The following is a 14,135-nucleotide window of genomic DNA, read 5'->3' on the forward strand; positions in this document are numbered from 1 at the left end:
ACTCGAAGACCATAAGCGTATCCCAGAACGTCTAGCCGGAGGCACGACAGAGGAATAATTGAGGAGGTGTCAACAAGAAGTACTTGAGTACCTGGCCACAGGTGGCGCTGGTTAGTACACCCCCTTCTAGTATTGTGATAGCTGGCGTATCCCTCCTTAGATTTCTGTCGGGCAACGGAGTTGACAGCTACATGATTATCGGGTAAGTTTAATATTGAAAAATATAAATTTCTAGCTTACAACTGATGATTCTCAAGATCTTTTAATAAAACAGAATTACCTAATAAATATCATTATGTTCCTGATTTCAGTCATAGATCACGGACGATTATCTCCTCAAGATAATTTTTATATGAATCTTTCAGGTATGTGAATAATGTATCTTAACCATTTTTTATCATAAAAAATTCCAGGTAACAAGTTTTCTATTATGACTGAATTTCTCATCTAGTACAGAGAAAAATTTATTTTAACCAAGCCTACTATTATCCACATGGAAACTTCTACAGATATTTGAATGCTGGAAATTTCAAAACTACAGTAGCAGTTTAGTTTAATACATTACCTAAGCTAGTATTTCATCAACTTAGCTGCATATGGTTCAACAGACTAACCCTGAACTAAGTTTGAAACTGATCTTTATTTAGTGAGGACTAGCTTAATTCTTGTACCAAAAGAGGAAATGACACCATTTTTCTATCAAGCTTAGATATTAGAAATTCAAATACTAGAATAAGCCTTCAGCCACCTGGATAACTTATTAACTATGACTAAATACAAAGGGATAAGTATTGTAACGTGGACAGACAATTTCTTGGACTGTATGAAGGAATCTCACAGTGCTATTACAACTATCCTTTTATCATTATCCTCCTTTACAAGTAATTATGTATTTCCTGTGAAGTAACCAAGAATTCTTCTTTACAAAATATTTAAAATGCAATTTGTTTTGCAATCCTAATCTCCATTGAGAAGATTAGTGCTAAAATTTACAACGAACCTGGCACACCGTTTTACCTTTAAAAAATGTATAAAAAACAAACAAGAAAAGTACTGTACAATAATATTGTAAACCTAAAACTTAGTCTTAGGTCCACGGCAAAAAGTTAGAATACAAAATGACTCCAACAAAACAATACAAGAGAAAGTATGATAAAATTACCTGACCCCAAAATGACCTGGGGAACTCCGACAAAAGTGCAACTTTGTAAAAACTGTTCATGTTTTCTGATGCTTCCGCACGAACTTCAACGCATTGCTTATCGTCCTTTCCCTCTCCTTTTCTAGTCTGGTCAGTAAGTAAGTGGGCAGCAAACCAATAAATAACTGGGCAACTTGAGCATAACAACCTTGTTGTAACCTGCCAAAGAACAGGTGATATGAATAAGTACTATAATGGGGAAATATTAAAAATTTAAAATGTAATTTGTATTTTTCCTAACTATGAAAACCTGAGTACAGTACTTTAATAGGAGTTTGATTTCAACTTAGCTGGAACTCGGCTGTGGTAGTTAATAGCAAGTAGCAGGGAAGCCCCGGCCACCACCAGCTCACTAAGACACCCCTTCGACCTTCACCTAAGGCATACTGGGTAGTTGAGGAATGATGTAAAACTTAAGAGGACCCAGGATTGTCTTGGTAAGAAAAATACATATTACTTTTAAGATTTGGGATTGGTTCCTACACGAATACAATCCCTCATCCCTTTAATAGGAGACTTATCCTTGGGTGAGAGGAAGACCCTTAAACCATACAGACTGGTTTAAAATCCTGAGATGTCAAGTCACTCAGACCTTAAGAGTTGCGGGGTGTCACTCCTACCACCTTCTAACTTTCATATATTGATTCTCAATAGTTAAGTTACTGTTTAGGGACGACTCATCCTTAGATAGGAGGAAGCCCTATAACCATACTGCCTTGTTTAAAATCTAGGGATGTCTTGAACCTTAACAGGTGTGAGGTGTTGACTCCTATCACCTTCTGACTTTGAGAAATAGATTCTCAAAGGTTAGGCTAGGCTGCTAAGCTATTGTCTATGAACAAATGGTCATGAGGGAACTTATATCCTTATACGGATATACTTTCAATGTAGGGCAAATGTAAAATAATGTGTTCATATACATGAGGGGAGATACTTCTACATCATTATATACTGTATATAGAAAAGTGCTACGTGGAAGCTTACTTGTATCAAAACGTCTGATCCAGCAAATAATGGGATGACCGCTGCACCACAAGAGTTGAAGAAAAAAGGGCCGCACATACCACCTCTTATCCTGGTTTTACGCTGTGAGCGTTATCTTATACGAGATGTTTATTTTCTCGTAAGGAGTTAGGTACGTTAAACAACTTGCTGAGCAGCTACCACAGGTCCGTGAAAATGAGTCAGATTTGTTGGAATATTCCCACAGATAGTGGGCTGTAAAGGTTTTCTGCCATTTCAAGACAGTGAAAAAAGGGTGGTGCCCTTCATCCAGATCGGTAGTGTGTGTTTTCAGCTCCTTACAAGAGTTGCACATACCGATGTTATTTCCCGCTATGGGAAAACTCTCGGAACTTACCTCTCACAGTATGGGACCAAGCGCAGGCAAAGGCGTGCAGAGAAATCAGACACCTATCCAGAGTTGAGTGCACAGACATTCCTTCCCGCTTTGGGACAACTTTCGGCACTTACTCGAGAAGGGAGATTCATGGTACCGTACCCCTGCCACCCTCTGAACAAAAATGTAAAAATCACACGTATGTAAACCCTATCTGTCGATCTTCCTGGACATCTTCGATGACTTCTATTACTTGTCCTCATCTAGAAGAACCAGTGAAGATAGTTACAAAGCTGAGGCAGAGGAGAAGGAAAAACTTGAAGTTTACCTTCTATTGGGTTGTGAAGGACGATAACAACACTTTCATATGGGAGACCATAGGAATTCTATGAAGAGACAGCACAACAAGGTTATTCATCCCTAGTGTCTTTCTGGGAGTGGGAAGCCACTGAAAGCAAGAAGGATGGCACCCTTCATCTTCACCATTGGTAACAACTAAACCTTTTTCTTCTGAGTGAGCACATCTTTATCTAAGGATTGCCTGATAAGGGAAGAAATAAATGGCAAATAGGAAAGCAAATCCTTCCTTCCTTCCTTTATATTTCTTGCACACAATGATATTAAAACAAATTTATGTATATTAAAACGCAAAAATTAAAATAGCCAGTTGAGGGTGGCGGAAGTAAGCCTGCACAATAGCAGGAGTCCAGTGGCATATCAGGTGGATACTCCCCTCCAGGTAACTACCACCATCTTGTTAATTTTACCAGCCATATCCAGCTTCACTGACAGCATACTCCTATCAAAGATGATGGTTTATATTAGTGTAGGAATAAATCCATTATTTCTCTGTTCTGTATTATTACTGATCAGTTTTATTGGCACTTCTTTATGCTGTAGTTCCAGTACCCAACTAACTAGTATAATCATTTCTGAACTGTTACCAACCATTATTACAACGATAACTAATATTATTCTTATGGAATTTGCTTTATTTAAATGTTACATGGGGATTCTTAGCTTTCCCTGCCTACTTAAACGTTGCCAAGTATGAAAATAGGGTAATTTCTTTTGAAGAACTAATAATTCATAAATACAATTCAATCCACTCTATTGATAGGTCATTAATTTATTTGAGTTTTAAAGCCAACAAGTTGGGAATTTTTATAACAAAAATGAATGGTATATTCAAAGACCACAATCCAAGAGGCAGCAAATAAATGTGATGTTTGTACCAAGAGTGAAAATCTACTATATAGAGTATACATATCTTAAATTTAAGGTTATTTAATCTCAAAAATAAAATGACCTTTCAAAATAGTTTTCTGTCATGCTTACCTGAACATGTATACATAGTACACAAAATGCACACAAACCAAGAGAATGAGTTGTGTACACAAACACTCTCCAGGAGTTTATACCCTTGTCTGGCCAGGAATGGGTCTTTTTCTTGTTTCCTTTACTGTCCACTGAGGGTTGAGGAATGCCAAAGCTCCAACAAATCTATAAGAAAAACAAATTATACAAGTACCTGTACTGTAAAGATCTCTACCTTCCAAGTCTTTACAGGTACTGTGGGCTGTAATTATTAAACATTGTACAGTACTTCAAGTAGAAAAGAATATGCTAATACACTCAAGAGTAGTCAAAGCAATTATTCAAAATGTTTTCTCACGGAACATACATGAGTGTTCAAATAAAATTGTACGATTAAAGTTCAGGAACGTGGCTTGACGAACCTACACTTACCTGAGGGTTATCTACCATATACAGTGCAGCATGACAAATAACAATCATAACAACTGGTAAGGCTAACATGAAGTTAGGTACCTGCCGAACCTCATAATAACGTAACAACCCAACCTGTAACAGGGAAAAAAAAATAGAACCTATACTGGTTCAATCAATTTTTTCTAGTTTTATACACAACTGAACTTATTCTTTATAACTCTCAATAGAAGAAACAATGATTTATAAGTAAAAGGACTTATTTTTAATTAACTATTCAGATCTGTTACATAATATTCTGGTTCCTTTACCTCCCAATACTTGTCTTGCACATGAGAATAAGCAAGTGGAGGGTAGTTATAGCACCACTCAGCTTCTCCAAGGTCTGGAGAGTGCAAGAAGTTTGAGCGCACAAACATCTCCAAGTGGGGAGCCAAGGAAGGGCTGGTCCCCTCTTCGCCACAGTAAGTCTGTCGTAAAATGATTTTGGTTATTAACAAATTATAAAAAGCAACACAAAAAATTAAGTTCTGTACTGTGCACAAGTTTTAATAAATTCAAACTTGCTTTTGTGATGTTAAGCATAGGCAGTTTCAAATTCAATAAATCTGCAAGCATTATCAGCAAAGTTACAGTATTTTTTTATTCTAAATTGAAAAAAGAATAAGTTTTGAATTACATATCTAGTCCATCGATATTCGCAAATTTTATTAATCATTTCACCCATTTGCAAATTCACAGTTACTGCATATACAGTACTGTAACAGCAAATACGCAACAGCATTCAGAATTATACAAGAATGAAAACAGAACAATGCTTTAACCATCTGATGATCCAATAACCCACTTGTGATTCATTCAACCATTTAGTTATATAGAAAATCGAGTCGGCTTTCTGATATAATTTTCAGTTACTGTACTCTCTATCTTCATTTACACTACGAAACATCAACATAAAAGTAGGTTGACACATAACGTCTTTGCTCATCGTAACAAAAAGTTAGCAAGTAATGAGCCTGACTGATTTTTTTACCAGAATCAACAGAGGGTTAATGAAAAAATACTTGGAAGCCATTCTACATAAAGCTTGACTTAAAGTCTGAATGCTTTGTACAGTACTGTAAAGTACAAGTTTCCTCATTTTTACATTTATTTTAATGACTTTCTTCTGTAATTCCTTACCCCGCCTCCTTTTATAATGATTCTGATTATCTTATATTTTAATTATTCATATAAACACAATTCCTTATTCTCACTATCACTGAAGTTTGTAGAACCCTTAAAGGCAAAACATATTTGTACATTAAATTACAGATAAACACACTTTAAAAACATTCTTACCAAATAGCAATACATCTGGAAAACAGCAAAAGGCAGCATAACTAGAAAACATCCAACAAATAGTGGAATGAGAGTGTAGTTGAACGTCAAAACAACTACAAGGAGTAGAGACAGCTGGCCCGACTCTGTTGTTGCATTACGAATTCTGAAAAAGAAAAGGAATTCATAATATCAATGGTACAGTGGCACTTATTTTCCAAGTACAGATGATATTTTGAATAATTAAACACTAGCAACTGTCCAGTAGTGGAAAAATTCTTCATATTTCAAAGTGCAGTTTTATATAATAATTTAATACAGTATGCTAACCTACAGCACAAAGCTCTGAAGACAAAATTGTTACTACAGTACTTTCACTTTATTGGAAACTGAAATACATTAATGGGCATAGACAGATTGTCCTACTAAGCCTAGAACCACAACAGTATCATAGTTTAAAAGTGACTGAATATGATAAGCATAAAAACTGAAATCATTTTATAAGTATTATATCAGTACAGGAGCAAAAATTTCCCTCTGTTTGCATGGATAAGTACTGTACGAATGAAATCATTCCAATATATTCAGAATTTTTCTAGGGAAATGAAATACTATCTACAAGTCTCAAATTAATATACTTTAAATATTCGATGAGTTGAGATATGTCTCTATCAATATAGTATTACTGTATGCAGTATCAACTTGTGTGTGTGATCATTTTTAAACTCGCCGTTTATCTAAAAAAAAAATATACATATAATTTTCTTACATACAATAGAAGGGGACAGACGAAAGCCATTAGGCATTTTGTAGAAGGACAAATGGTCTAAAGCTTTTAAAGAAGGAAAATGATAGTGAAAAGTTAGTGTTGGGGTAATTATGACCTGAGCTTCAGAAAAAGATGTGCCTATACATTTAGGTTATCATGACAGCTCGCAAAACCAGCTTAAAAAAAAAATACAAAGGAAGCCCTCAGATAGGTGCACAGGCAAAGGGGATTGTTGTATTTGCAGTGGTTGTTCCATGACGCTATTCTCTCTTCCCAGCAAGTCAAACTGTGAAGCTCCAAGAACAGGGTGGCCTCAATCCAGCCATCCATCACCACAGTGACAACAGCACGTATGTGGTACATAATGCGAGCATGAGGAATGATGTGGATACTCTTCACGATTTGGCATGAGACCATGAAGGAGTGCAACCATGTTGTAACTTTTTCAATTAATTTCCATGGCAGTTAAATATTTTTAGTGTTATATGACAAATTTGGAGATAATACTGGTATGTATTTTTTCTAACTATACAAACGTGAGTTCTTTTTCAAAAGAGAGAATACAGTGATGCTGGAATACACGGCAGTTAAAATTCTTAACGAGTGTAAATAGTTGGTCGGTAGTTACCGACTGGGAGCTGAGAAGCCACTGAGTAGCCACTTTGACAGCAGCCATCAATGCGAAAAGACGTTCCAATTGGCTGGAACATTGGTAAAGTTAACTACTGATCACCTGTTTATACCTCGTTATATAATTCTAATTGCCATGCATTCCAGCTTTGCAGTTATCTTTCCTGTGTAAATGACAAAAGTTTGTATTTGTATCGAAACAAATATATACAGTAGGCTATGCCTCAGTGTTGCTACATGGAGATGTGTTGTACCAAGGCAGACCAATTGACATATATGACTTCATTGTTACGACATATTACACGGGCTTTGGACTTGATGGTATTGCCAAACCACCGGTGCCCGAGGTGTAAAGAGCCTTAATTCTGCACTATTTACAAGGGTTTAAGATTGGGTAGTCCGGGATAAGAGAAAGAAAAAGAGCAACATGGATACAAGGGCAAACTAAAGTAGAGGATATTCTAACATGTAAGAAAAAGAAATGAACAGGGGCAAGGCTATAATGAGAATAACATAATAGATGGAAATTAAGAATAACAGAATGGGTTCCTAAAGATTGCATAAGAAGCAGGGGAAGGAAGAGAAGACAATGGATTGATGAACTAAGAAAGTTTGGGGATGTGGGCTGGCATAGAAAGACTATAAACAGATGCAAGTGGAAGGACATGTCTGAGGCCTCTGTTCTGCAGTGGACTAGTAACGGCTGATGATAATGATGATACAAACCCGAGTTCTATACTCATAATTTTCCGCCATCACCAAGCCCCTAGAAAGTCCTTGTTGCAATCAAAGTGATGGCTTTCCTGACATTCTATCCACATGTAAAGAACTCGGGTTATATTGTTTGAAAAAATAAAATTTATCACATGTAAGAACAAGTGAAAGGAGGAACAGAAGTTGGAATAAACAGAGAAATGAGATGTTGAGGTGGATTTTGGGGACCTCACTGCATGAGAAACTGGCAAACGAATAAGTTAGGAGGAGCACCAAGATTATACAGATTACTGTACTGTACCGATAGGATAAAAGTCAAGAACGAGAAGGTATAGGCCAATGGTAAAGATGAGTGAGTGAAGGAAAAGGATCAGACTGTTATATGCAGAAGATGAATTTGGAAATGAATGGTTTGGAGGAGGAATAAGCTTTCGATGGAAATAGCTGGAGAAGATACATCAAAGCTACCAATGTATTTGATATCCTGTAGCAGTTAATGTTCCTTCACCCTCTAATAAAAATGACCTACAGAAGCTGTTTTGTAAGTCGATTTTGTTTAAATTTTGGCCTAGAATATGCCAAACCTGAATCCCCTGCCAGGCGGACATGAGTCTTTTTATAGTTTATTTATGACATATTTGTTTTTGATGTTGTTAATAGTTTATATATGACATATCTGTTTTGACGTTTACTTTTTTTAGAATGATTTATTGTTAATTTGTTCTCTTCATTTATTTATTTCCTTATTTCCTTTCCTCACTGGGCTATTTTTCCCTGTTGGAGCCCCTGGGCTTATAGCATCTTGCTTTTCCAACTAGGGTTGTAGCTTGGATAGTAATAATAATAATAATAATAATAATGATTTCCAGCTGCAAAAGTCAACAAATAGTCAGGTTTCGTGATAAATAGATATCGGGTTGTTACAAATGTCACTTTGCTTTCTGTATTAAATGATACAATATTGTTTACAGTATTTCTTTATCTTATCTTGGTTATTTTCAGTTGGATTTGTTTGTTTATCTGAATGTTTGTAAGCTGAGGACCTGCCGTATTTCCTGTGTGATCTACCATTCAAAACAAAGACATACACTAAAAAGAAAATAAAAAACAAGTTTCAAGCAAAGTATCTCAAACTTAATGATTGAATTAAATATTATCTAAGAATTAAAAACACAAAGAGCACTTACTTGTGATAATAATCATTGCAGTCCAATAATTTACGATACAGTATGAAGCCTATGTTGACCAGCCCATTGGATCGCACCGAAGAGGCAAATGCAAACGGGACGGCAGACCGCGTCGTACTTTGCGACTGATTCACAAGCAATGCGGAGAAGGTACAGAAAGCAAACAGGCCTTCACTATATGGGGCAGTGAAGAACACAGTTGCTGGATTGATACAGAACAATATTGCTGCTTTGTAGGCTAAAACTTCACTTCGCAACACATCTTCACTAAGTCTGTGCAAAATACCAGCTGTTTTGACAAACAGGTAGAAGTTCAATATCACTGATGACAGAATGAGGACACTATGATAGTTCATCACATATTGTAAAGGAAAATATAGTATATTTCCTATCAATCTCACAAGCATAGGGAACAGCGGGAAGAACGCGAGCGTGTTCTCGTGAGTATATCCATATTCGGAAATATGAAGGAAGTATTGCGCATCCCATCGTACAAGTCCTCCTAAAAGGAACTCGATCACTTTGTCTCCCCAGAGAATTGGCAGTTCTGGATTTTCTGGAGATATAAAAGCATCAGCATGGTGGTCAGGGATCAAAAGGTTTGACAATGCCTGCAAAAAAAAAAAAGTGGGTTTGAGTTCTCAGAATTAACTAAAAAATAACATATTTTGTTAACCCAATGAAGTTTTACCATTATAAAATATGCTAACAGGTTGACAACAACTTTCCTATAGTGTATGTGAATAGTCCTAAAGAATATGACATTACAGTAGTACATAATGTACCAGTAAATACTAATTACATAATTGCACTACAATAACATTAATAAAATTACAACTTTTCAGAGGTTTATAAGTAGTGATGTAATAAAATGAAAGAAGTACTGTAAAATGTTTCTTATAAAATGAAATTCATTATAAATACACTGCAAATAAGACTACACTATGGAGTTCATGGTCTTCTGTTATTAGACATGTCTGAATGTCATTATTCATATCTGTTTCAACTTTCTAATTACTACATTAGTTAATGATTTTACATCAGCTTTTCCTTTTTTGGTATCATCAAATATGCCTAATTCTAACCCCCTAATTTAAGTACAGTATTTGACTCTTAAGATTCCTTTCTAGTTTACCTCATCTTTGAACAAATACAAAAGTTGACTCTCTGGGTTGGATAAGGAGAGGAATCCTTTTGCTTCAGGCTTCAGTGCCATAAAAACTAGAGGGGCACTCAGCAGAGCGCAGACCTCCGCCGCAAACTTATTTCTCAACCTTGATCTTTGACCTTAACGTGTATTAATTGGCATGAATTATCATATACTCAAATATGATTTATGTTTGAAGTCTCTGTGACAACGATGTCCAAACTTATGGCTAATTACGTGAATTGGACATTTTGCTTGACCGTGACCTCGCAAAATTTAATAATTTCCAGCTTTTTACATAACAGTTAATCCCTGCAAGTTTCATTACTCTATGATTAAAATTGTCCCCAGGAAGCTGTTTACAAACAAACGGGAGGTAAAATAACCTCAATTCAATTTTGTTGGCGGAGGTAATAATCGTGAAAAGCTTTACTGGGCAACAGATATTACGAATATTATATGAAAATAATTTACATTTTAAACCATAAAACCATAAAAAAGAAATATGGATGAATATTCAAACAAAAAATGAAAGGAGCAAAACATGGAAAAAAAAAAAGCCAGAAGAAATTATTAAACAATTGGTAAAGCCCTAACAACTCCAAGGAATTTACTACTACCTGTAATTGAGTACAGTGGCTACTTTAAATCAAAAGAAAATCATAACAATGAAACTATGTTAATAAGATTTGAATTTAAAAGAGAGAGACCACGCATTCATCAACCATGCATTCTCATAAAAAATATGTTAAAAATAACACTTATGTTAAAATAAATTAAAAAAAATAGTTTTACATTACTACTACATGTTATTAATTCCACAATGTGGTAAATAATTACCTTGTCACAGAAAATAGTAAACATTAGAAACTTATATTCCTTAACCTAACCTAGGATGCCCTATTCTAACTCTAAAATAGGGAAGGGAGCTTTATAACCAGTACTCCTACAGGGTAGATATAAGATAACATCGACATGGGTCAAGTTAGACGTGGGTATTTCGGGTTAGGGTATATTTCTTTGGTTTAGTAAAATATACATAAGCAGACCTCATTTCTGCTAAACTGATAATACGCTGTCACCTCATTCTCTGTGTAGTCAGATATTTGACAGGCAACAGGATAAAAGGGGTGTATGTAGTTAGCTGGGACAGGTGTAAACTTTCTTACTTTATGTCAGATCAATTTTCTTCCTGGGGGAAAATGTTATCCTTGTCTGAAATACTATATTATGAAGCTAGTGTTTAGATTTAAGAAATACATTTAAAAAACTACGACTTTAAAATATTTTAAAAAGAAAATAAATACAGAAACACCATCTAACTAGGATTCCCCACTTAACCTAACATAAGAGTCGTATCCTTACCTACTTGTATACGGGAGGAGGGGCCTATATCCTCCCGTAACCCCCTTGGACAGCTATATCCTTAGCTTACCCTACCACTAAATCTCATCCCAATATTTGCTTTCAAACCGGCTCCACTACTAGCAAAGTAATGTAATCATATTTCGGAAATCGTAAGACTATCTTCATATCGTATTTCAGCACAAGATAAAATTTCCCTCATCAAGGAATAGATTTGACAATTAATATAAATGTTGAGTTGTATATATGATAGCTGCCACCTGTATGTTTTATTAAGGCTAACTTAGAATACTGCAGTATAAGGGGGGTCGCACCACCCCCTTTAACTAAGTATGGACGCGGCTTGTTGGTTAGGTTAAGGGGGAAGTTTAAGATAGTTGATGTTCAATTTTAATCCACATGGGAGGAACTAGCCGCTGATATACAAAGGCTCCGAAAGTTTACGCCAGTCCCAGCTAACTACTTTCACAGCAGCTCAGGTTAGGTGGAATTCTTGTTTGTTCTAAAAGTGGTTTCTCAGTTGGAGCCTTTGTATATCATCGGCCAGTTCCTCACTTGTGGATTAAAAATGGACTTCGGGTAGTTTGTAGCGCTACGGCCAAGCGTCTTAATTTGCTTATTATCGTTCCGACTGTTATCTTGTATAGAATAAAAACGTTTGGAAATGGTCTACGGATCTTAAATATGTGCTTAAACGCACACTTTTATGTTTTTTGCCGAAAACCCTAAATTACCTGAAAATTTATGTGGCTCGAGTTCTTACTCCGGCCACGAAGGGGGGGGTCCGGGGGGGGGGGGCAAAGCCCCCTTGGGTAAGGATACGGCCTTTAGCATAGGTTAGGTGGGTTTTTTAAGTTAGCTTCTCCTGCCAAAATAGTTTTTAGAACGACGGCCACAGTTCAGAACATTCCAGTTTTCTACGAACTTGATTTTAGAATGACGGCCACAGTCCACCCCACTTTATAATATTCCATTTTCTATGAATGAAAACGGATCTGGCCGTCACCCTACAAAGGCTCCTGGACCTCAACTAAGCTCAACTTTTCCCCCCTTACCTAACCTAACCTACAAGCCATGTCCTTACCTAACGGGGGGGGGGGGGGGGGGGGGGGGGGTAAACAGGCCACCGCGACCCCATTTCACTGCTGTATACTAAGTTAGCCGTAATCTTACAGATTCTTACAGACGTTTTCCTGGAAGAGGCCCTCTGGGGCCTGTGGCTCCAGTATGGTAGCCAGGACACTATGTGAGTGGCGGTAGCACGTGTGTTTATCTGAGCTTTATAATTGAATTTTTGATCCGGTGTTTTCCCAAATTTATCATACATAACACCCCAATATTTACACCCTATCTGTCACACTTAACTATAAAAGTTCCAACGTAATATATGTAAATTAGGTTTCTCGTAAAAATAAGCAACAATGTGCTAACACTTATTTTTGCCTAGCCTAGGGCATGACAATCGGCTAGCTCAAGACTACATTAGCTAATGTTTATGCCTTACCTGAAGCGCTATGACACTCATTCTTGTAAAGATTGCAAAGTTTTTCACTTTTTGCTTTAGCGTGTACGTTGCCATCTCTCATAACAGATTTAGACCCCTTAACTAGTAAAATACCAATATTTAACAGTTCAATGACACCGGTAGGAGGGGCACCTAGTAAACGACTAAGCGTGTTCGAACTTCGAAGATTTAGTTGTCAAGGAAATGTCAATGTAAACAATCATCTTTAATTTCGGACGTTCGTTTTGGATTGTAGGGTTTCTTGCAATTTCCTAATACATTCGATACTAAAATATTAATATAGATATAATTTCCAATAAAAATACTAAGTTAAATATATAAATTACTTCTTCATACTAAAAACTTGGTTGCAATAAGCATAGACGGAAAAATAAAATCTTCTCATGAATGTATTACCGAAGATCATTACTCAAGGTTTGTCAATAGACGTTCGCTGTTCTGGAAGCTTGGAACACTTGTCATTCTTCTTTCGACCTTTTAGTCCCAAATCCCAATGTATACCAGGGTTGGCCACTCTAGTAAACTTTCCCCATCTATATCTATTCTTTTCATTTTCCCCAGTCCAATGCAACCCATATCCCTCTTCACCACATCCTTCTATCAGATCTCCTGACATCCCTCACTGTAATTCCCCATTACTTGGTTTGCTGTTAGCTCTCTAGATTGGCTCCACCTACGACTTTATTACATGGCCATAGTATCACAGATGAGCTTCCTTGGTTATTTGTTTTTACATATACCACAGTTTCTTCTCATATATTAACTCACCATGCATATTTTCGAGTCGCGATTCTCGCGATATTCCAGCAATCCATCTCACCAACATCATCTTAGTACTTTCCAAACCACTTCTCTGCTTTTAAGTTCCCAAGTTTCTGCCCCATATAATAATAGCCCATGTGCTTGTAAATGCCTTAATGGCATTTTCTTGTTTAAACACAGCAGGTAGTAGGTTGGCCAGGGCACCAGCCACCTGTTGAGATACTACTGTGAGAGTTATGGGGTCTTTTGACTGGCCAGATGATACTACATTGGATCCTTCTCTCTGGTTACGGTTCATTTTCCTTTTGCCTACACATTCACACTGAATAGTCTGGCCTATTCTTTACATATTCTCTGTCCTCATACACCTGACAACACAGAATACCAAACAATTCTTCTTCACTAAAAGGGGTTACTGCACTAATTGTTCAGTGGCCACTTTCCTCTA

General features: G+C 36.5%; 1 protein-coding gene across 1 annotated transcript; it reads right to left on the bottom strand.

The window, feature by feature from the left end:
- Positions 1-227: 227 nt before the first annotated feature.
- On the bottom strand, positions 228-13,077 carry PIG-V (phosphatidylinositol glycan anchor biosynthesis class V). The gene is made up of 7 exons (XM_068366963.1): positions 12,905-13,077; positions 8,889-9,499; positions 5,610-5,754; positions 4,580-4,738; positions 4,290-4,403; positions 3,879-4,043; positions 228-1,360 (listed from the first exon to the last, which is right to left on the bottom strand). Exons 1-7 carry the CDS (start codon positions 12,977-12,979, stop codon positions 1,088-1,090), a joined length of 1,542 nt encoding a protein of 513 aa, XP_068223064.1. The 5' UTR covers positions 12,980-13,077; the 3' UTR covers positions 228-1,087.
- Between the last annotated feature and the right edge of the window lie 1,058 nt (positions 13,078-14,135).

Source organism: Palaemon carinicauda, chromosome 44 (assembly GCF_036898095.1).
Source record: "Palaemon carinicauda isolate YSFRI2023 chromosome 44, ASM3689809v2, whole genome shotgun sequence".
Taxonomy (NCBI): Eukaryota; Metazoa; Arthropoda; class Malacostraca; order Decapoda; family Palaemonidae; genus Palaemon; species Palaemon carinicauda.

What these genes read in the sequence shown, in the direction of transcription:
- PIG-V (XM_068366963.1), bottom strand. Translation starts at nt 12,979, where the DNA reads ATGGCAACGTACACGCTAAAGCAAAAAGTGAAAAACTTTGCAATCTTT. An exon ending in ATATGGTAGATAACCCTCAG is followed by an intron (nt 4,044 to 4,289) that starts GTAAGTGTAGGT and finishes TTTTTCTTATAG; the next exon opens with ATTTGTTGGAGCTTTGGCAT. An exon ending in TACTATGTATACATGTTCAG is followed by an intron (nt 1,361 to 3,878) that starts GTAAGCATGACA and finishes GTTCTTTGGCAG; the next exon opens with GTTACAACAAGGTTGTTATG.